This window comes from Dendrobates tinctorius, unplaced genomic scaffold (assembly GCF_039654945.1).
Source record: "Dendrobates tinctorius isolate UK_male_01 unplaced genomic scaffold, ASM3965494v1 ptg000016l, whole genome shotgun sequence".
Taxonomy (NCBI): Eukaryota; Metazoa; Chordata; class Amphibia; order Anura; family Dendrobatidae; genus Dendrobates; species Dendrobates tinctorius.
In genome coordinates, this window is record NW_027361684.1 from 6,259,637 (window position 1) to 6,280,639 (window position 21,003).

Here is a 21,003-nt window from a genome sequence, read left to right on the forward strand (position 1 = left end):
CTGTTTCGGCGCATGGCAGAGCTCAGAATGGAAGGAGCGCCGTTTGACTTTTTCAATGCAAAATTGGCTGGAATTCAGATCCGACGCCATGTCACGTTTGGAGAGTCCCTGATGTACCTAAACAGTGGAAACCCCCTACAAGTGACCCCATTTTGGAAAATAGACCCCCCAAGGAACTTATCTAGATATGTGGTGAGAACTTTGAACCCACAAGGGCTTTACAGAAGTTTATAACGTACAGCGGTACAATTAAAAAATCATATTTTTTCCACAAAAATGATCTTTTCACCCCAATTTTTATTTTCCCAAGGGTAACAGGACCCTAAAAGTTATTGTGCAATTTGTCCTGAGTACGCTGATACCCCACAAGTGGGGGTAAACCATTATTTGGGCGCATGGCAGAGCTCGGAAGGGAAGCAGTGCCATTTGACGTTTTTGGCTGGAATTGAGATCGGACATCATGTCGCGATTGGAAAACCCCTGATGTACCAAAACAGTGGAAACCCCCCACAAATGACACCATTTTAGAAACTAGACCCCCTAAGGAACTTATCTAGATGTGTGGTGAGAACTTTGAACCCCCAAGGGCTTCACAGAAGTTTATAACATAAAGCCGCACAATTAAAAAATCATATTTTTTCCACAAAAATTATCTTTTCACCCTCAATTCTTATTTTTTCAAGGGTAACAGGACCCTAAAAGTTATTGTGCAATTTGTGCTAAGTACGCTGATACCCCACATGTGGGGGTAAACCACTATTTGGGCACATGGCAGAGCTCGGAAGGGAAGCAGCGCCATTTGACGTTTTTGGCTGGAATTGAGATCGGACACCATGTCGCGATTGGAAAACCCCTGATGTACCTAAACAGTGGAAACCCCCCACAAATGACACCATTTTGTAAACTAGACCCCCCAAGGAACTTATCCAGATGTGTGGTGAGCACTTTGTACCCCCTCAGTGTTTTACAGAAGTTTATAACGCCCGGGCATGAAAATAAAAAATTCGTATTTTTTCCACAAACATGATCTTTTAGTCACTATTTTTTTATTTTCCCAAGGGTACCAGGAGAAATTGGACCCCAAAAGTTGTTGTCCAATTTGTCCTGAGTATGCCGATACCCCATATGTGGGAGAAAACTACTGTATGGGCACACGTCGGGGCTCGGAAGGGAAGTAGTGACGTTTTGGAATGCAGACTTTGATGGAATGGTCTGCGGGTGTAATGTTGCCTTTGGAGAGCCCCTAATGTACCTAAACAGTGGAAACCCCCCACAAATGACCCCATTTTGAAAACTAGACCCCCTAAGGAACTTATCTAGATGTGTGGTGAGCACTTTGAACCCCAAAGGGCTTCACAGAAGTTTATAATGCCAGGGCATGAAAATAAAAAAATTGTATTTTTTCCACAAACATGATCAATTAGTCCCCAATTTTTTATTTTCCAAGGGTAACAAGAGAAATTGAACCCCAAAAGTTGTTTTCCAATTTGTCCTGAGTACGCTGACACCCCATATGTGGGAGAAAACTACTGTATGGACACACGTCAGGGCTCGGAAGGGAAGTAGTGACGTTTTGGAATGCAGACTTTGAGGGAATGTTCTGCGGGTGTCATGTTGCCTTTGGAGAGCCCCTAATGTACCTAAACAGTGGAAACCCCCCACAAATGACCCCATTTTGGAAACAAGACCCCCTAAGGAACTTATCTAGATGTGTGGTGAGCACTTTGAACCCCCAAGGGCTTCACAGAAGTTTATAATGCCCGGGCATGAAAATAAATAAATCGCATTTTTTCCACAAACATGATCAATTAGTCCCCAATTTTTTCATTTTCCCAAGGGTAACAGGAGAAATTGGACCCCAAACGTTGTTGTCCAATTTGTCATGAGTACGCTGACACCCCATATGTGGGAGAAAACTACTGTATGGACACACGTCGGGGCTCGGAAGGGAAGCAGTGATGTTTTGGAATGCAGACTTTGATGGAATGGTCTGCGGGTGTCATGTGCGTTTGGAGAGCCCCTGATGTACCTAAACTATTGAAACTCCCCACAAGTGACCCCATTTTGGACACTAGACCCCCCACGGAACTTATCTAGATGTGTGGTGAGCACTTTGAACCCCCAAGTGCTTCACAGAAGTTTATAATGCTTGGACGTGAAAATAAAAAAAAATCATTTTTTTCCACAAAAATGATATTTTTGCCCCCAATTTTTTATTTTCCTAAGGGTAACAGGAGAAATTGGACCCCAAAAATTGTTTTGCAATTTGTCCTGAGTAGGCTGATACCCTACATGTGGGGTAAAACACTGTTTGGGCGCATGGCAGAGCTTGGAAGGGAAGGAGCACAATTTGACTTTTTCAACTCAGAATTGGCTGGAATTGAGATCAGACGCCATGTTGCATTTGGTGAGCCCCTGATGTGCCCAAACAGTGGAAACCCCCAATTCTAACTCCAACCCAAACCCCAACACACCCCTAACCCTAATCTCAGCCCTAACCCTAACCCTAACCCTAGCCCTAACCCTAGTCCTAGCCCTAACCCTAATGGAAAAATGGAAATAAATACATTTTTTTTATTTTATTATTTTTCCCTAACTAAGGGGGTGATAACGGGGGGTTTGATTTTACTATTTATGGTGGTTTTTATATTTGGCAGCTGTCACACGCTAAAAGACGCTTTTTATTGTAAAAAATAGTTTTTGCATCACCACATATTGAGAGCTATAATTTTTCCGTATTTTGACCCACTGAGTCATGTGAGGTCTTATTTTTTGCGGGACGAGTTGACGTTTTTATTGGTACCATTTTCGGGCATGTGACATTTTTTATCTCTTTTTATTCCGATTTTTGGGACGCAGAATGAACAAAAACCAGCGTTTCATGAATTTCTTTTGGGGGGTTGCGTTTACACCGTTCCGCGTGCAGTAAAATTGATAAAGCGGTTTTATTGTTTGGGTCGGTACGGTTACAGCGATACCTCATTTAGGTCTTTTTTTATGTTTTGTCGGTTTTATGCAATGAAAACTATTTTATATAAAAAATAATTATTTTTGCATCGCTTTATTCTGCGAGCTATAACTTTTTTATTTTTTTGCTGATGATGCTGTGTGGCAGCTCGTTTTTTGCGGGACAAGATGACGTTTTCAGCGGTACCATGGATATTTATATGCGTCTTTTTGATCACGCGTTATTACACTTTTTGTTTGGCGGTATGATAATAAATCATTATTTTTTGCTTCGTTTTTTATTTTTATTTTTTAAGGGGTTCGCTAAAGGGGTTAACTAATGTGACAGTTTTATAGGGCGGGTCGTTACGGACGCGGCGATGCCTAATATGTGTACTTTTATTGTTTGTTTGTTTTTTATTTCCAAAAAATGGATTTATTTGGGGGAATATTTTTTTTTTTTCTAATTTATTTGGCGATTTTTTTAAAATTATTTTAACACTTTTTTTTATTTTTTTTTTTACTTTATTAAATAGTCCCAGGTGGGACATCACAGATCACTGTGACAGATCAACGATCTGTCACAGGCAGTGCAGAAGGCTTCCTCATGCCTGCGCTTTGCAGGCACTGAGGAAGCCAGCTTCCTGCAGGCCCCCGTAGGCCCCCGTCGCCATCTTGGATTCGGGGGCCTGCAGGAAAGAAGCCCCCCGCAGCAGCGCTGCACATTGCGCTGCCGTGGGGGGCTCAGGGAAGCACGGAGGGAGCCCCCTCCCTGCCGATGCTTCCCTTTAACCCCCGGTACACCGCGATCATGTTTGATCGCGGTGTGCAAGGGGTTAACGTGTTGGGGGCGGTCTGTGACCGCCCCTGACACATTGTGCCGGGTGTCAGCTGTGATAATCAGCTGACACCCGGCCGCGATCAGCGGCGCTCACCACGTGGGCGCCGCTGATCGCGGTAGACGTACTATCCCGTCCATGGGCATAGGGGCCCGGGTCCCATGGACGGGATAGTACGTCGGATGTCAGGAAGGGGTTAATTCACTCTTTGTCTCAGCCAGCAGATCAGACACATCCATCCCACTTTCTCCACACTTCCTTAACCAGTCTAAATGCCTGTGTAAATCATTAAATCTACTCCGATAAATAGCAGCTTTTTTATAACCCCACTTTTTAAAGAATTTTTTGCAACACACCTTAACCCAGTCCCACCATTCCAGCACACACGCAAAATCATTCTTACATACTCTCCACTCTTTATACTTTATTTTTAATTCTTTCATCAGATCCTCATCTTCTAACAATCTTACATTCAGCTTCCAAACCCCACCCCCATACACACGGTCATCAATCGCACTAAACGCACCTCTCAAACACTCATGATCAGAAAAAGGTACAGCATTTTGTTCAAAATTCATACACAACATATTTTTGGAAAACAACATTTTATCTATCCTGGATGCAATACCACCCTTATCAGCATGGTACGTTGGCGGTGGTGGGATGCCAAATTTCAGAGCAGCAGCATCTAGAAGGGAAAAACCAGAAATAAGATTGGATAACTTTTTACCAGTTATGTCACAATTTCCTTCTGTGACGCAATTAAAGTCTCCAACTAAAACTGTAGGCATTTTGCCCAGAAGAAACAAACTTCATTTTTCCCAAAGAGCCAGACGCTCCTTTTTCCTGTCGTGTCCTGATGGACAGTACACATTAATAATTCTAGCCCGCCACCCCCTATAGCTAACATGTGCAATTATACATCTACCCACCTCTACCACCGTGTAGCTATCTAAACTAATCTCCCTGTTACCCATTAATATCCCTACACCATCATTCCTGTTAACACATGAGCCAGACCATACATGCTGTCCGTAAGCCAGTCCTTATCGCTTGGAGAGTCCACAATCCCACTTTCCTGAAGGCAAAAGATGTGAGCATTCATCTGTTTAATATAATCTAGAACGATTGCCCTCCTGAATTTGGATCTAATTTGCCTGACATTAAGGGACGCAATGCCCCAACCAGCTTGGGGAGCCATAACATGACTGTGTTAGGCTAGTTTCACACTTGCTTTTTTTTGCAGCGCGTTTTTCCCGCAAAAAAACGCATTGAAAAAACGCATACAAAAGCATACAACTGCTGCGTTTTTTTCAAGCATTTTTATGAGCATGCATGAAAAAAACGCAGCGTTTTTATGCGTTTGTATGCGTTTTTAGTGCGTTTTTACCGCGTTTGCGTTTTTTTCCAACATTAGGTGGCCCCTCACACTAACCAAAACCATGACTTTACTAACCCTAACCCTGACCCTAACCCTAACCCTAACCCTGACCCTAACCCTAACCCTGACCCTAACCCTTAACCAAACCATACTTAACCCTAACCCAAACCCTAAACCCTAACTAACCCTAACCCTAACCCTAACCCTGACCCTAACCCTAACCCTGACCCTAACCCTAACCCTAACCCTAACCCTGACCCTAACCCTTAACCAAACCATACTTAACCCTAACCCAAACCCTAAACCCTAACTAACCCTAACCCTAACCCTGACCCTAACCCTAACCCTAACCCTGACCCTAACCCTTAACCAAACCATACTTAACCCTAACCCTGACCCTAACCCTAACCCTGACCCTAACCCTTAACCAAACCATACTTAACCCTAACCCTGACCCTAACCCTTAACCAAACCATACTTAACCCTAACCCTGACCCTAACCCTAACCCTGACCCTAACCCTTAACCAAACCATACTTAACCCTAACCCTGACCCTAACCCTTAACCAAACCATACTTAACCCTAACCCTGACCCTAACCCCAACCCTGACCCTGACCCTAACCCTAACCCTAAACCCCCTTAACTAACCCTAACTCTAACCCAAACCCCTAAATTCCATGGTTAACAAAAAAAACGCATGTGCAAAAAAACGCATACATGAGCATGCCAGTGCGCACGTATGTGCATCCATAGGCTATAATGGACATTTTTAGCGCAAAACGTGCGCATGCGCTTTTTTGCAGGGCCAAAAAATGCAACATGCTGCGTCTGGAAAATACAAACGCACACCCCAAAAAAACGCAGCGCATGAAAATCGCATACGTGCGCTTACCAGCGCGCAGGTATGCGTACCCATGTTAAATATAGGGGAAAAAACGCATGCGTACGTATGCGTTTTTTTACAGCGCAAAAAAACGCAAATGTGAAACCAGCCTTATTTACATGACGACAAACACGCCACTTCTTCAGCCGTTTTCGTCTTCCATGTGGAACTGCAACTCCCTGAATCTGTTTACGTCTTCGGGAATGCCTAAGAAAGCATTGGTGTCAGGAGAGAAGACATTCTGAGGGTAACTACATTCCCTCACCGGACTTAAACCAACTTCACCGGGGTCTGCCCAATCCGTTCTGGGCTTCTTACAGGAAGTTTCAGGCTCCTCATCCTCAGAGGACCTCGCAAGAGTGAAGTCACCTTGATCTCCACAACTGGCCAACTCCTCCTCAGTAGCAAACCAAGATACACTTGGGGTATTGCCAAGAGTACTCTCCAACTCCCCCTCCCCACAGACATCAGACTGATGAGGGAGCTCACATTCAACATCTGCAACTTCCAAAACTGCCACCTCTGGGCTGGGAGACTCCGTTTGGGGTAGGGCCTCCTCATGTGCATCCATGATTTCAGGTTCCTCAATAAGATCCAGGTCTGAAACCTGTGGAATGTCAGCAACAGGAGCAGGGGGCGCAGCTGCCCAACCTGAGATCTCAGCGTAAGACCTAGGACTGATCCTGGCCTTACAGTCCCGATACTTATGGCCCTCCTCACCACAAGCATTACACATAACAGGATTTGTGCAGTCTTTTGCCATATGGCCAGAAGCACTGCAATTCCTGCAAGTTGGCATCTCCTTGCAACTATCCTGGGTATGCCCAAAATGTTTACACCTCCTGCAATACATCGGGGCATCTGGAAAGAACAAAAAAACACTATTTTTCCCAATTGAAAAATTAAGAGGGGGGTAATGGATGCCTCCTGGACCTTGGGGATCCATCCCAAATCTCACAAAAAATTTGTACTTCCCGGTCCAGAGCCCTTCTCCATTCAGGACCCTGTGAGAGTACTGAACATAAATGCAATGTCTTTTCAAAAATAAAGCAATGTCCTCCTGGGAAACAAAAGGGTTGTGCATCAAAACTACAAGTGGGATATCTCCCTTAGAGTACAGCACAGTAAAGGTAAGACCTTCCAGCAAAGGATTTGCAACTTCATTTTTCAGGGCAGTAAACAAATTCTGGCAAGCTGCCATAGAAGATAGCACCAGTACATACCTGCCTTCCCTCCTAAACTCCTGCAGGCATATTATATGAGACTTCCGAATCTTCAGGACGTCATAAAACACCATGTTGACCAAATATCCCAGAGAAAAATGCAACTTGTTATCTTCAGCGATGTCAATCCTGAATACATTTTTGACCCGGCTATCACCGGTCCCAGAGAATTGAAGTCGGACTCCCATCGTCCACAGCTCCAAGGATCTCCTCCCCGAATCCCTCCTGGCTATCTCCCAAAAGCAGCGACCGGCTTAAGCCACCGAAGTGGCGATGCCAGAAGGCCAAGAGACAGCACTCAAGGTATTCAGGAAACTTTGCCGCTCATCAGTGCAAAGTGTGAGATCTAGTTTGGCTGTGTAAGAGGCGTCTGACCGATATCCAAGAAGTATCATTTCTCCTTGCGGAGAATGACATGCCACTAGGATTGCTACTTCCAATAAGTGGCACTAGAGTTCTAGTCCTCTTCCTCTCTGAAGAGACAATTTGCATAATTAGCATATTTCCAGGAGCATTGCGGCTTTAAGTCTCCTCACCTCGACATGCTTAGCATGTCATTCTCCGCAAGGAGAAATGATACTTCTTGGATATTTTAATGGTGGAAAGAAATATGATGATTTTACGGATCTCTTCTTTTTCGCTTCTTTATTATAAGAAAGGATTTGTGTTACATATCTGAGTTGAAGTGCCATATTTTTTATTGTTTCTTATGGACACCTTTTTGATGGTAAAAAATACATTAGACAGGTTTTATCATTCTACAATACAGCAATGAAAACGTTTTGTTACATTTCCAAAACTTGTAAATGATGAGTCGGGCTAATATATCTGGATAACCAAAATCACACCAATGCTATAAAAAAAAAAAGAAAAAAGGTGAAGTCAAGTAAAGTTAACATAAAGGCTCAAATTTAACAATGAATGAGGAACAAATATACAAGTCGTCATGAGAACCATTTTACTCCAAAAAAGCGTAAAAACAATGAAGAATTGTCCCTTAAATGTTTTGGAAGGAAGGTTTCCATCTAAGGGGTAAGGTTTCTTCTTGTGGAGAGTGACAAGCCACGTCTGGCATGCCAGTATGAGGACACTTAAACACCTTGCATGCTCATCTTGGAATTTAAATATGCAAATTATCTCTTCAGAAAGAAAGAGGACTTCAACTCCAGCGCCACCTATTGGAAGTAGCAATCCAATAAGTCAACATCAACCTTTTAACGAGCCTTGCCACCTGACTAAAGGTACTGTCACACTTAGCGATGCACCAGCGATCCCGACCAGCGATATGACGCAGTCAGGATCGCTGGTACATCGCTAAGTGGTCGCTAGTGAGCTGCCACACAGGCAGATCACACCAGCGACATCGCAGGAGTCGGGGGTCGCTACTTACCTGTCAGATGAGGCGATCCTGACATCCTCCCGCCCGCGTCCACGCGTCGCTCGTCGTCACAGCAGGAAGCGACGCAGGAAGCTGACGAGAAACCGCCCAGGACGTTCTCGCGCAATCAGCGATAACCAGCGGGGGAGCGGTCGGAGGTAAGTATCAGACATAGCGATATCGCTAGCAATATCGCTATAACGTCACAAAAACCAGTGACGTTATAGCGATATTGCTAGCGATATCACTTAGTGTGACAGGCCCTTTAGGATAAAAGCCAAACCGGAATCCCAGTTTGCAGACACAGTGTTTCGGGGCATTGCCCCTCATTAATGCAAAGTGTGAGATCTGATTTGGCTAGGTAAGAGGATAAGACTGTGACTTAAGAGGTAAGGTTTCTCCTTGTGGAGAGTGACAAGCCAGGATTGGCATGCCAGTATGAGGAGACTTAAATACTTTGCATGCTCCTCTGGGAAATTAAATATGCAAATTGTCTCTTTAGAGAGGAACAGGACTTGAATTATATTGCCACCTATTGGAAGTAGTAATCCTATATCAATATCGTAAGTCAATATCGACCCTTTGAAATGATGGAACTTTAGATAATGGCGAGCTCTACAAGAGCTTAGTTCCAAGAATCTTCCAAGTTATAAAAGTATTTAAGATTGCTATATCCTCACCCTTATGGAGAAAGACATATATTGTACTATGGTTACTACATTTTACCACAAATGTTATTTGTTTCTGGTACATTTTTTTTCATATTTAATATTTATTTTTTTAGATCAGCATATTAGAAAGCAGACCATGCATGAAGGTAAAATTGCATGTTCTTTTAAATCAACCCATACCAGTCACACTCAGAACTCTGACCTGGAAATTGCAATTATCTAATGCAAAAGGTAATGATGAACACGTGCACATGTCTCAACCCCCAGATTTCTGCAATGGATTCTGATGTGTGTAAATATACATTAATTTCATTTTGCATTGTGTAACCTTTAAACACGCTTGCGATCACCTAACCATTCTCAACTTCTTCCCTATTTCCTATTCATAAATGTTATACTGACTCATTGAATTGTGACCTAAAAGAAACAAGTAAGGCCTGTTTCACAGTCAGAATGCAGACCATGATGTTCTGACCCCCCACAGGTCTCCTGACCCAAACGCAACAATTTCATAATCTTATATGTTGAGTTCTGATCAATAGGTCCACTGCCAGTTCATATATCATGGTCCATCCTAGAACCGTGAAACGTGGATGTAGAATCTCAGACCAACATGCAGTGCTCTGCTGGTGGACGTCCAAATCTCTAGTTTGGTCAAGGCTTACACTAGATCTTCATTCATACTTTAGGGCATATCCTAAAATCATAGGAAAATGGCAAGACACAGTTATCAATTTAGTCATGCACATTTGAGAGGAATGATAGAGGAACAGCACAACACAGAGTTGCAATTATTATTATTATTATTTATTTATTTATATAATACCATTGATTCCATGGTGCTGTACGAAGGGGTTACATACAAATTACAGATATCACTTACGGTCAACAGACTTACAATGACAGACTGATACAGAGGGGAGAGGACCCTGCCCTTTAGGGTTTACATGCTGCAGGATGGTGGGGAAGGAGACAGTAGGTTGGGGGGTTGCAGCAGTTCCGGTGTTGGTTAAGGTGATATCTCCAGTAGTGGTGAGGAGGTAGTGGGGTCATTGCAGGCTGTAGGCTTTCTTGAAGAGGTGGGTTTTCAGGTTCCGTCTGAAAGATCCAAATGTGGTTGATAGTCGGATTTGTTGGGGCAAAGAATTCCAGAGGATGGGGGATATTCGCAAGAAGTCTTGGAGGCGGTTGGGTGAGGAGCGAAAATTGTGGAGGAGAGAAGGAGGTCTTGGGAGGATCGGAGATTATGTGAGGGAAGGTATCGGGAGATTAGTTCAGAGACATATGGGGGAGACAGGTTATAGATGGCCTTGTAGGTCAGTATTAGTAATTTGAACTGGATACGCTGAGGGAATGGAAGCCAGTGAAGAGATTTGCAGAGGGGAGAAGCGGAGGAGTAGCAAGGAGAGAGATGAATTACTCGGGTAGCAGAGTTAAGGATGGACTGGAGAGGTGCGAGGGTGTTTGCAGGGAGACCACAGAAAAGGATGTTGCAGTAGTTGAGGTGGGAGATGATGAGAGCGTGTACAAGCATTTTAGTAGATTGAGAGTTGTGGAAAGGACAGATTCTGGAAATATTTTTGAGCTGGAAGCAACAAGAGGTAGAAAGAGCTTGGATATGTGGTTTGAAGGACAGGGCAGAGTCATGGGTTACTTCAAGGCACCGGACTTTAGGTACTGGGGAAAGCGTGATGTCATTAATTGTGATAGATAGTTCAGGTAAGGATGTTCTGTGAGACGGAGGAAAGATGATGTGTTTGGATTTGTCCACACTGAGCTTGAGGAAGCGAGAGGAGAAGAAGGAGGATATGGCTGATAGACACTCCGAGATTCTGGACAGCAGAGAGGTGAAGTCTGGGCCAGAGAGAATCTGAGTGTCATCAGCATAAAGGTGGCACTGGAATCCATGGGACTTTATGAGTTGACCCAGGCCAAGAGTATAAATTGAGAAGATTAGGGGTCCTAGAACAAAGCCTTGGGGGACTCCAACAGAGAGAGGGTGGGATGAGGAGGTAGTGTGAGAGTGGGAGACGCTGAATGTGCGGTTTGAGAGGTATGAGGAGTTCCAGGATAGGGCGAGGTCTTTGATGCCAAAGGAGGAGAGGATCTGTAGTAGGAGGAAGTGGTCAACTGTGTTGAATGCAGAGGACAGGTCTAGAAGCAGAAGTATAGAGTATTGTCCGTTTGCTTTGGCTGTAAGTAGGTCGTTAGTGCTTTTGGTCAGGGCTGTCTCAGTGGAGTGATGGGGGTGGAAACCAGATTGTAGATTGTCAAAGAGCAAGTTAGCTGAGAGGTGGGAGGAAAGTTCAGTGTGGACGTGCAGCTCCAGGAGTTTGGAAGCGAATGGGAGCAGTGATATTGAGCGAGAGCTGGACGTAGCGGTTGGGTGGAGGGTTGGCTTTTTAAGGATAGGCGTGATTGTGGAATGTTTAAAAGCAGAAGGGAAGGTACCGGACGTTAGCGATAGGTTGAAGAGGTGTGTTAGGGATGGGACAAGTGTGGTGGTGAGGTTGGGGAGGAGGTGGGATGGGATGGGGTCAAGTGCACAGGTTGTGAGGTGCGATTTGGAGAAGAGGCGATTAAGCTCCCCTTCAGTGATGTTGGAGAGGGAGGTTATGGGGTTTGGGCATTGGTCTGGTATACAAAAGGGTTGTGGTGGTTGAATAATGAAGACTTGCCTTGTTTGGTCGATCTTATTTTTGAAGTGTGTGGCAAAGTCCTCAGCAGAGATGAGGGAGGTTGGAGGGGGCAGTAGTGGGCGGAGGAGGGAGTTGAAAGTTTTGAATAACTGTTTGGGATTGTAGGATAGGGAAGATACGAGGGTTGTGAAGTAGGCCTGTTTAGCAGAGGTGAGGGCAGATTTGAAAGCGAGTGTTTCCTGTTTGAATGCAGTGAAGTTGTCTTGCGAATTTGCTTTCTTCCAACGCCGCTCTGCAGCCCTGGACACTTGCCGGAGCTTTTTAGTGGTGTTATTGTGCCAGAGTTGTCTGTTGGTACATCGCATTCTGCCATGAATGAGAGGGGCGACCGTGTCAATAGCTGATGCGAGAGTGGCATTGTAGAAAGCAGTGGCACTGTCTGTGTCTTGGAGTGAGGATATGGATGCCAGTGGTAGAAAAGAGTCAGAGAGCGCGTGGGTGTCTAGGTGTGCAAGGTTTCTGCGGGGGTGCGCATGTTGCTGGACATGGGTGCCAGGAGAGGAGGACAGGGATGAGAAAGTGAGTAGATGGTGGTCAGATGGAGGGAGAGAGGAGGTGGTGAAGTTAGAAAGAGAGCAGAGGTGGGTGAAGACCAGGTCTAATGTATGTCCATCTGTGTGGGTGGCTGAGGAGGGCCACTGAGTAAGTCCAAAGAATGAAATAACGGACAGGAGTTTGGAGGCTGCTGACTGAAGGGTCTCAGTGGGGATGTTGAAGTAACCCATAATGATAGTGGGGATGTCAGTTGAAAGAAAGTGAAGAAGCCAGGTAGAGAATTGGTCAATGAAGGCAGTGGTCGGGCCTGGAGGTCAGTATATGACGGCCACTTGGAGGTTGAAGGGAGAGTAGATGCGGACAGAGTGGACTTCAAAAGAGGGGAGGATTAGGGAGGGAAGAGGTGGGATTGGGTTGAAGGTGCAGTTGGAAGAAAGGAGAAGGCCCACTCCTCCACCATGTCTGTTGCCAGGGCGAGGAGTGTGGGTGAAGTGGAGGCCGCCGTAACACAGCGTGGCAGGGGAGGCGGTGTCAGAGGGTGTCAGCCAGGGTTCTGTGAGGCCGAGAAAGGCAAGATTGTGAGAGAGAAAGAGGTCATGAATCATATAAAGCTTATTGCAGATGGAGCAGGCATTCCAAAGTGCTCCAGATAGAGGGAGCAGCTGGTTGGGTGTCAATGGCACGGGTTTTAAGTTGGAAAGATTGCAGTAGTTTTTTTTAGATAGGGAGTGGTAGGAAGAGGTAGTAATGGGGGTTATGAGCTGTGGGGGTCCAGGATTGTTGGGGTCCATCACTCCCATCATTGCCTTCTCCATTACCCCCATCATTCCCCTCTCCCCATCACTCCCATCATTAGCCCTCTCCCTATCACTCCCATCATTGGCCCTCTCCCCATTGCTCCCATCATTAGCCCTCTCCCCATCACTCCCATCATTCCCCTCTTCCCATCACCCCCATCATTCACCTCTCCCCATCACTCCCATCATTCCTCTCTCCCCATCACTCCCATCATTCCCCTCTCCCCATCACTCTCATCATTAGCCCTCTCCCCATCACTCCCATCATTGGCCCTCTCCCCATCATTCCCCTCTCCCCATCACTCCCATCACTCCCCTGTCCCCTTCACTCCCATCATTCCCCTATCCCCATTACTTTCATCATTAGCCCTCTCCCCATCATTAGCCCCTCCCCCATCACTCCCATCATTCCCCTCTCCCCATCACTCCCATCATTGGCCCTCTCCCCATCACACGCACACCAGCGGCCACAAACACACACACCAGCGCCCACATTCAACACCCACTAGCGGCCACACACACACACCAGCAGCCACACACATATCAGCGGCCACACACACACACCAGAGGCCAGACACACCAGCGGCCACACACACACACCAGCTGCCACACTCACCTCTCCGCGCGCCGGCAGCTTCCGTTCCTCTCACACATTGAGGGGCGTGGCCACGGCTGGATGACATCATCATTCAGCTCCGCTCAATAAGTGAGAGGAAGGAGGAAGCTGCAGCTCCGGATCACTGAGGCGAGGCCGCGTGCCAGCTGAGAGGGCTCTGCGTTCCCTCTTTGGCACGCGTGCCATAGGTTTGCCATCACTGATCTAGTAAGATCTGTGGGCCGGACACTGATCTTCCTGAAATGTTTTCCTCCAGAGCTTATTGCAAAAGAAAGTGTTACCAGTGTGAAAACATGTAATGACTGACAGTCTGCTCTCCTGATCTACATGTATTATATGGATATCTCCCTCTTTCATTTAAAATCATCGCTGCAAACAGATTCTCAGAGAGATCTATGTTTTACATATTAAAATAAACATTGATTTCTCTGCAATAAGACATAGGTTCGCAGATATCCAGGTATCATTTTATTCAGATTTCTATAAGCTAAATGTCCACATAGATGGTTTAGGAGGGTTGATCCAACTGACAGATTCCCTTTAACTGACATAGACACAGAGTCAGAATAGTTTCCAGCAAAAAGTATGAGGGTAATGGTGTATGTGTGCACGACATGCTAGAGTGGCCACCATTGCTACCATCAATTTTATTTATTAACTGCGCCATCTTTGCAGCCCACCTGGATCTGACACATGTGCCAATGAACAAGGCGCAATCTGCACTAGACCTACAGATAGCTCTGCATTGTGAGGACCTGCTCTCAAAGGAGCAAACATTTAATAATCTGAAAGATAACAAAGGTAAGTAATATACAGAGGTCAAGATTGGATCAGTGTTAGACCTTAAGGCTTCCATACATATTAAAGGTTCTGCTTAAACCAGTGCAGCGTTGGAAAAACAAACATGGCCTTTCTGGCTTAACAGGAAAAAAAAACATAACATATGGCACATATGGAGACATCCCTGCACGCACAGTGGAGATGGGATTTCATAAAATCCCATCCACTATGCTGTAACATCTGGCCTCTGCGGATTGGGTGCTGCAGCTGTACACAGCGTCCAACCGCAGCATTTACTGACCGTGGAAACATACCCTTAGTGTGCTAGAGCATTTTCCTAGGTTCATATCACTAAAGCTAACAACCTCAGTGATACATATCTTCTCTCCAGTACCTTGTCAGTGACTGTGTCACTATATATATATATATATATATATATATATATATATATATATATATATATATATGAAATAGTATGGGTTCTCCAGCGATCAGTCCAATGGTGGGGTAAAATGTAGCTTTTATTTTTCCATTAAAAAAGGTTCCATGTTTCTTCAGTAACAATTTTGCATATAGTCAATCCCTTTTGGACAACATGTTTCGACACTAAAAGTGCCTTCCTCCAGGTCCAAGTGAGGAATGAATTGAAACCGCATATATAGTATGAAGCCAGGGAAAAACACCACTGAATTTCTGGGTGTTACCCTTTCTAGAAATTAGCTGGTGTGTATAGGAGATTCCAAGTGGATTTAGTTCAGCCAAATTAACCCTATAACCAGCAGTAACCCTTTGCGGTGTTGTTCCATCCCCAAGGACTTCACCAACATGAAAAAAACAAGTAATGTAAATATGTGAAATATGGTTTCTTATGGTAACCAAGTGTTAATTTTCCTGTGGTCTGCAGTACTAACCAACAGCCACAAGATGTCACTGTCCTCCTTTTTACTCTTTTTAGAATGTACAGTAGGCGAAAGGTTGAGTCTGCCAAGCAACAGACTGCAGGGACAATAATTTTTTGGGAGAAATAGTTCATTTTCTGGAACAATTTCAAGGGTGCCAACAGTTTTAGCCATGACTTTATGCATTAAAGCACTAATTTCTTCAGAAGGCAGCAATGGATAGAAAATATGATGGTGTTAATGGATTTATTCATTTGAAAGACATGTATGCCAAAATACATAGTTTCCGAGGGGTTGAACTAACTGACAGATTCCCTTCAAGCTTATTTTTTTTTGTTTAATTTAATTGTTTCATTTCTTTTTTACATAAAACAGCCACAAGAAAGAGGAGTGTTTTTTAATAATTTTTTTTTATTTTGCATTTCTTTAAAATGGTTTGTGTTATGTAAATATATCTTTTTTTATTACTTTAAATTTTAAGGGGAACACCTTTTATTTCATATGATGTTCCCCAGATTTACAAATAACGTAGCTATGAGAATATAATGCCATTATTGGTATGCTTTAAGGTAAAAGACTTCATACATGCACTTTTAATGTTTATGTTGATGTATTTTTAGGCATTGTAAAATGTATGCGAAATGTGGTGTCCTACTTTCATAAACAAGGAAAGATAAACCTTTTAGAAGAAGACTATCTTTTACTTGTACCTCTAGCGCAGACAGTCTTTGCAACATCCAAATCTAGTACATCTCTAGATTCATTATCTACCCTGTTGGCTGAGGAATACATCACATTTATGGACTCCCGGCCATCCATCACGCTTAGGAATGAGCATCCAGAGGTATATTACATATATTGTTTGATGCCAATTATAGCTTGCTAGAGTACAGATTAATCTTTTTTCTTCTCGTCTACTGCTGAAAATTGTAGCAAGCTAGAACCAACACTGGAGCGACGTGTGTGGAGCTGCTGTTAAAGTGTTAATACATTGCCAGCAACAGGTTCATCTGGGTTCTCAACTTCAAATTCTAAACAAGAATGTATTCATTCACTGACAACAGAGATTTTGAAATCACGGGAAATGGAGCAGAAAGTTTATAAACTTTTTTTTAAACTTTTAATTAAGCGATTGGAGCAAACATTCTAAAGTTCAGTTGTGTAACACTAAAATTCAAAGAAAAGAATTCTTCATACGTTTATTAATTTTTGAACAGCAGAGAGAGTGAGAGAGAATGAGAAAGCGCAAACTAGAGGGAGTGTGAACGAGAGAGACAGAAAGGGAACAAGAGACAGAGAGAAAGAACGAAAAAAACTGAGTGGAGTAGAGAGGCAAACAAAAAGAGAATAAGAGCAAGAGAATGAGCAATGGAGATAACGAGGAGAATGATAGAAAAAACGAGAGAACGAGAGACGGAAAGAGAAAATGAGAGGAAGGTTGAGAGAGTGAGAGATAGGAAATTAAAAACAATAAAAAAATGACTTGAATATCCTACTCAAACAAGGATTTACCATTTGTTAGTGTGTCTGTAGTGGGGAACTTTTAGCTAAAAAAGACCTGGGATCAAAGCAGCATCAAAACTAATTTAATCAGTCTATTTCTACAGTATTAGAGTGCTTTCAGATGGCTTTATAACGCGGGTGACGATCACGTCACAGTGTACAGACTGACCGGCGGCTCTACTTACCTGAGCCTGACAGCTGCCTAGAAATATATATTATCACACGCGGGTCAGGAGTGCGGACAGCCAGTCCAAGCACTGCAATGCAATCGTCATCCATGTTATTTGGCCGTCTGACTTCAAAGTTAGAAGGAAGGGTGGTAAGTGTAATGTAAGCTGGCAGGTCTGTAGAAACAGTGACCATGACTGGACTGTAGATCCATTGTGTCTGTAAGGCCTCTTTCACACTTCCGTTTTTGACCATCAGTCAAAATCCGCCAGGTTTTGAAAAAAACTGATCCGCCATTTTTTTTTGGCGGATCCGTTTTTTGCCCCATTGAGTTGCATTACTGGCGGATCTTGACGGATGGCCATCCGTTGGATCCGTTTTTTTGCGGATCCGCCAAACTTTTTGCGTCCGCCGGCATGCCTCTCTCTCTCTCTCTCTCCTTCCCGGCCAGCGGTTCCTTTAAAATTCTTCATTCTGTGGATCCGTCAAAAAACGGATCCTGTGCCATCCGTTCACATCAGTTAGGAACGGATCCGCTTTTCCGCCTTTTTGGCGGATTTTAACTGACACAAAAAACTGAAGTGTGAAAGAGGCCTAACATAGCAGACAATGATACATTCTTGTTAGGAAATGTTCGTTTTCAAGACTAAAATTCCACAAAAAGTGTTGAACATGAAAATCAAAGAGCAGCATAAAGTTTTGATATTTTACTTATGCAAAACAAAAAAAAAGTTCTAGAAAACATAAGCCTTTATAAAAAGAAATGCTTAACTACAAATAACAGATAAAAATGCTGACTATGCTTACCTGCTTGTTCAAATTAAATAATGTCTACTTGAATTTATCAAATACAATTTTGTAAACAGATTAAAGTAGTGAAATCCTTTTCATTTCCTTCAGAGACTGTTTCAGCAATGATTTATCAAACTGTTCAATGCCAGCTGGCGTGGAGAAACTGCAGACCTAATCTAATAGTAAAAAAATGGAAAACTTTTTTCCACTATTTGAGCAATTATTTCAAATTTTCATGTGACAAATTTCAACTTGTTTTTCGTTTTAAAAAAAACCTACAGTTTAGTTCATTAATGCCTCAGCATCCTAAGCCTGTATTTCTTTGAAAATTGAAAAACGTAAAACAAACTGTAGTTAAACCTGAAAAAATACACTTTTGGTAATGCAACTTAGGATCTTTTTTTTTACTACGCAAGGAGAGGTTTTTGAAATAACATCCACTGGTATTTTACTGGCAATTGCTATGGATTTGCAGTGCAATATCTCAAAGGCAAATTCTCCACCATTATCCTGTCTGAAGTTTAACAAAATGGTAGCTTTATTTTTCATATTAGAAATCATGTTTGCTATATTTTGTAAAAAGAAAAAAAAAAAAAAGATGCTACCTAAAGGTAGATATTTCTGATATTTTAAGGGTATGTGCACATGGTGCGGATTCTGCTGCAGATCCGCAGGCAGCGTTTCTGCAGCTGCGGGTCCGCAGCAGATTTAGGTGCGTTGTACATTACCATTGTTTTCAATGGTAAACTGGAAAACGCTGTGCACATGCTGCAGATTTTTCCGCGTGGATTTGCTGCGGTTTACAATCCGCAGCATGTCAATCCTTTGGTCCAGAAACGCTGCGGTTTCACACCTCATCCATTATGAGGTGTGAAACCGCATGGCAAAACCGCAGGCAAATCTGCAGATAAATCGCAGGACTTTAGTCCTGCGGATTTATCTGCGGTTTTCACTTCAAAATCCGCAGAGGCAAAAAAATCTGTGTGCACATAGCCTAAAGGGATCCTGTCACCAGTTTTTTTGGCTTATAAACCATCCCATCACATTTACATCATGTAAGAGGGATATCTACAACCCCTTCATATACTCATATGTGCCCCTACATACAAGTGTTTCTCCCAAAATTAGAATATCATCAAAGAGTTAATTTATTTCAGTTCTTCAATACAAAAAGTGAAATTCATATATTATAGTCATTACAAACATAGTGGTTTATATCAAGTGTTTATTTCTGTTAATGTTGATAACTATGGCTTCCAGCCACCCAGAGGTCATTAACTCAGTAAATTAGTATAATTAGCAAAAACACCTGCAAAGGCTAAAAAGGTCCCTTAAGGCCCTTTTACATTTAGCGATGCACCAGCGATCCAACCAGCGATCCGACCCGGTCAGGATCGCTGGTGCATCGCTAAATGATCGCTAGTGAGCTTTCATACAGAAAGACCTCACAGCGATGCAGCAGCGACGCAGCGCACGATACTTACCATTCACACACAGCGATCCTGCGTCCTCCCGCCCGCCTCCACGCGTCGCTGGACGTCACAGCAGGAAGTCTCAGCAGGAAGCGCCCGACGAGAAATGGAGCCGGACATTCTCGCGCAATCAGCGATGAGCAGCGGGGGAGCCGGTCGCTGGTAAGTATCACACATAGCGATATCACTAGCAATATCGCTATAACGTCACAAAACCAGTGACGTTTTAGCGATATTGCTAGTGATATTGCTTAGTGTAAAACCCCCTTTAGTCTGTTTCAATAGGCTCTACAATCATGGGGAAGACTGCTGACTTGACAGATGTCCAGAAGGCAGTCACTGACACACTCCACAAGGAGGGTAAGCCACAAAAGGTCATTGAAAAGAAGCTGGCTGTTCACAGAGTGCTGTATCCAAGCATATTAATGGAAAGTTGAGTGGAAGGAAAAAGTGTGGTTGAAAAAGGTGCACAAGTAACCGGGATAACCACAGCCTTGAAAGGAGTGTTAATAAAGGCCATTCCAAAATTTGGGGGAGATTCACAATGAGTGGATTGCTACTGGAGTCATTGCTTCAAGAGCCACCACACACAGACGTATCCAGGACATAGGCTACAAGTGACGCATCCCATGTGTCAAACCACTCATGACAAATAGTCAACGCCAGAAGCGTCTTACCTGAGCCAAGGAGAAAAATAACTGGACTATTGCTCAATGGTCCTAGGTGTTGTTTTCAGATGAAATTAAATTTTGCATTTCATTTGAAAATCAAGGTCCCAGAGTCTGGAGGAAGAGTGGAGAGGCCACAATCCAAGCTGCTTGAGGTCTAGTATGAACCAGTGATGGTTTGGGGAGCCATGTCATCTGCTGGTGTAGGTCCACTGTGTTTTATCAAGACCAAAGAAAGCACAGCCGTCTACTAGGAAATTTTAGAGCACTTCATGCTTCTTTCTGCCAACAAGATATTTGGAGATGGAAATTTCATTCTCCAGCAGGACCTGTTCACACTTCCAAAAGTATTAATACCTGGTTTAAAAACAGTATCACTGTGCTTGACTGGCCAGCAAACTCGCCTGACCTTAACCCCATAGAGAATCTATGGACCATTGTCAAGAGGAAGATGAGAGACACCAGACCCAACAATGCAGACGAGCTGAAGGCTGCTATCAAAGCAGCCTGGGCTTCCATAACACCTCAGCAGCGCCACAGGCTTATCGCCTCCATGCCACGCCACATTGATGCAGTGACTGATGCAAAAGGAGTCCCGATCAAGTACTGAGTGCATTTACTGAACATACATTTCAGTAGGCCAACATTTAGATTTTAAACTAATTTTTCAAGCTGGTGTTATAAAGTATTCTAATTTACTGAGATAATGACTTTTGGGTTTTCATTGGCTGTAAGCCATAATCATCAACATTAACAGAAATAAACACTTGAAATAGATCACTCTGTTTGTAA

The 21,003-nt window shown here is 43.6% G+C and overlaps 1 protein-coding gene across 1 annotated transcript in view; it reads left to right on the plus strand.

The window, feature by feature from the left end:
- Positions 1-15,094, plus strand: part of LOC141078500 (uncharacterized) — a 29,796-nt gene extending 14,702 nt beyond the window's left edge. Inside the window, exons 4-5 of the mRNA XM_073565165.1 lie at positions 9,436-9,553; positions 14,605-15,094. Coding sequence (XP_073421266.1) covers positions 9,436-9,553; positions 14,605-14,738 — 252 coding nt within the window. The 3' untranslated portion in view covers positions 14,739-15,094. The remainder of the gene's footprint in view (positions 1-9,435; positions 9,554-14,604) is intronic.
- Positions 15,095-21,003: the final 5,909 nt, after the last annotated feature.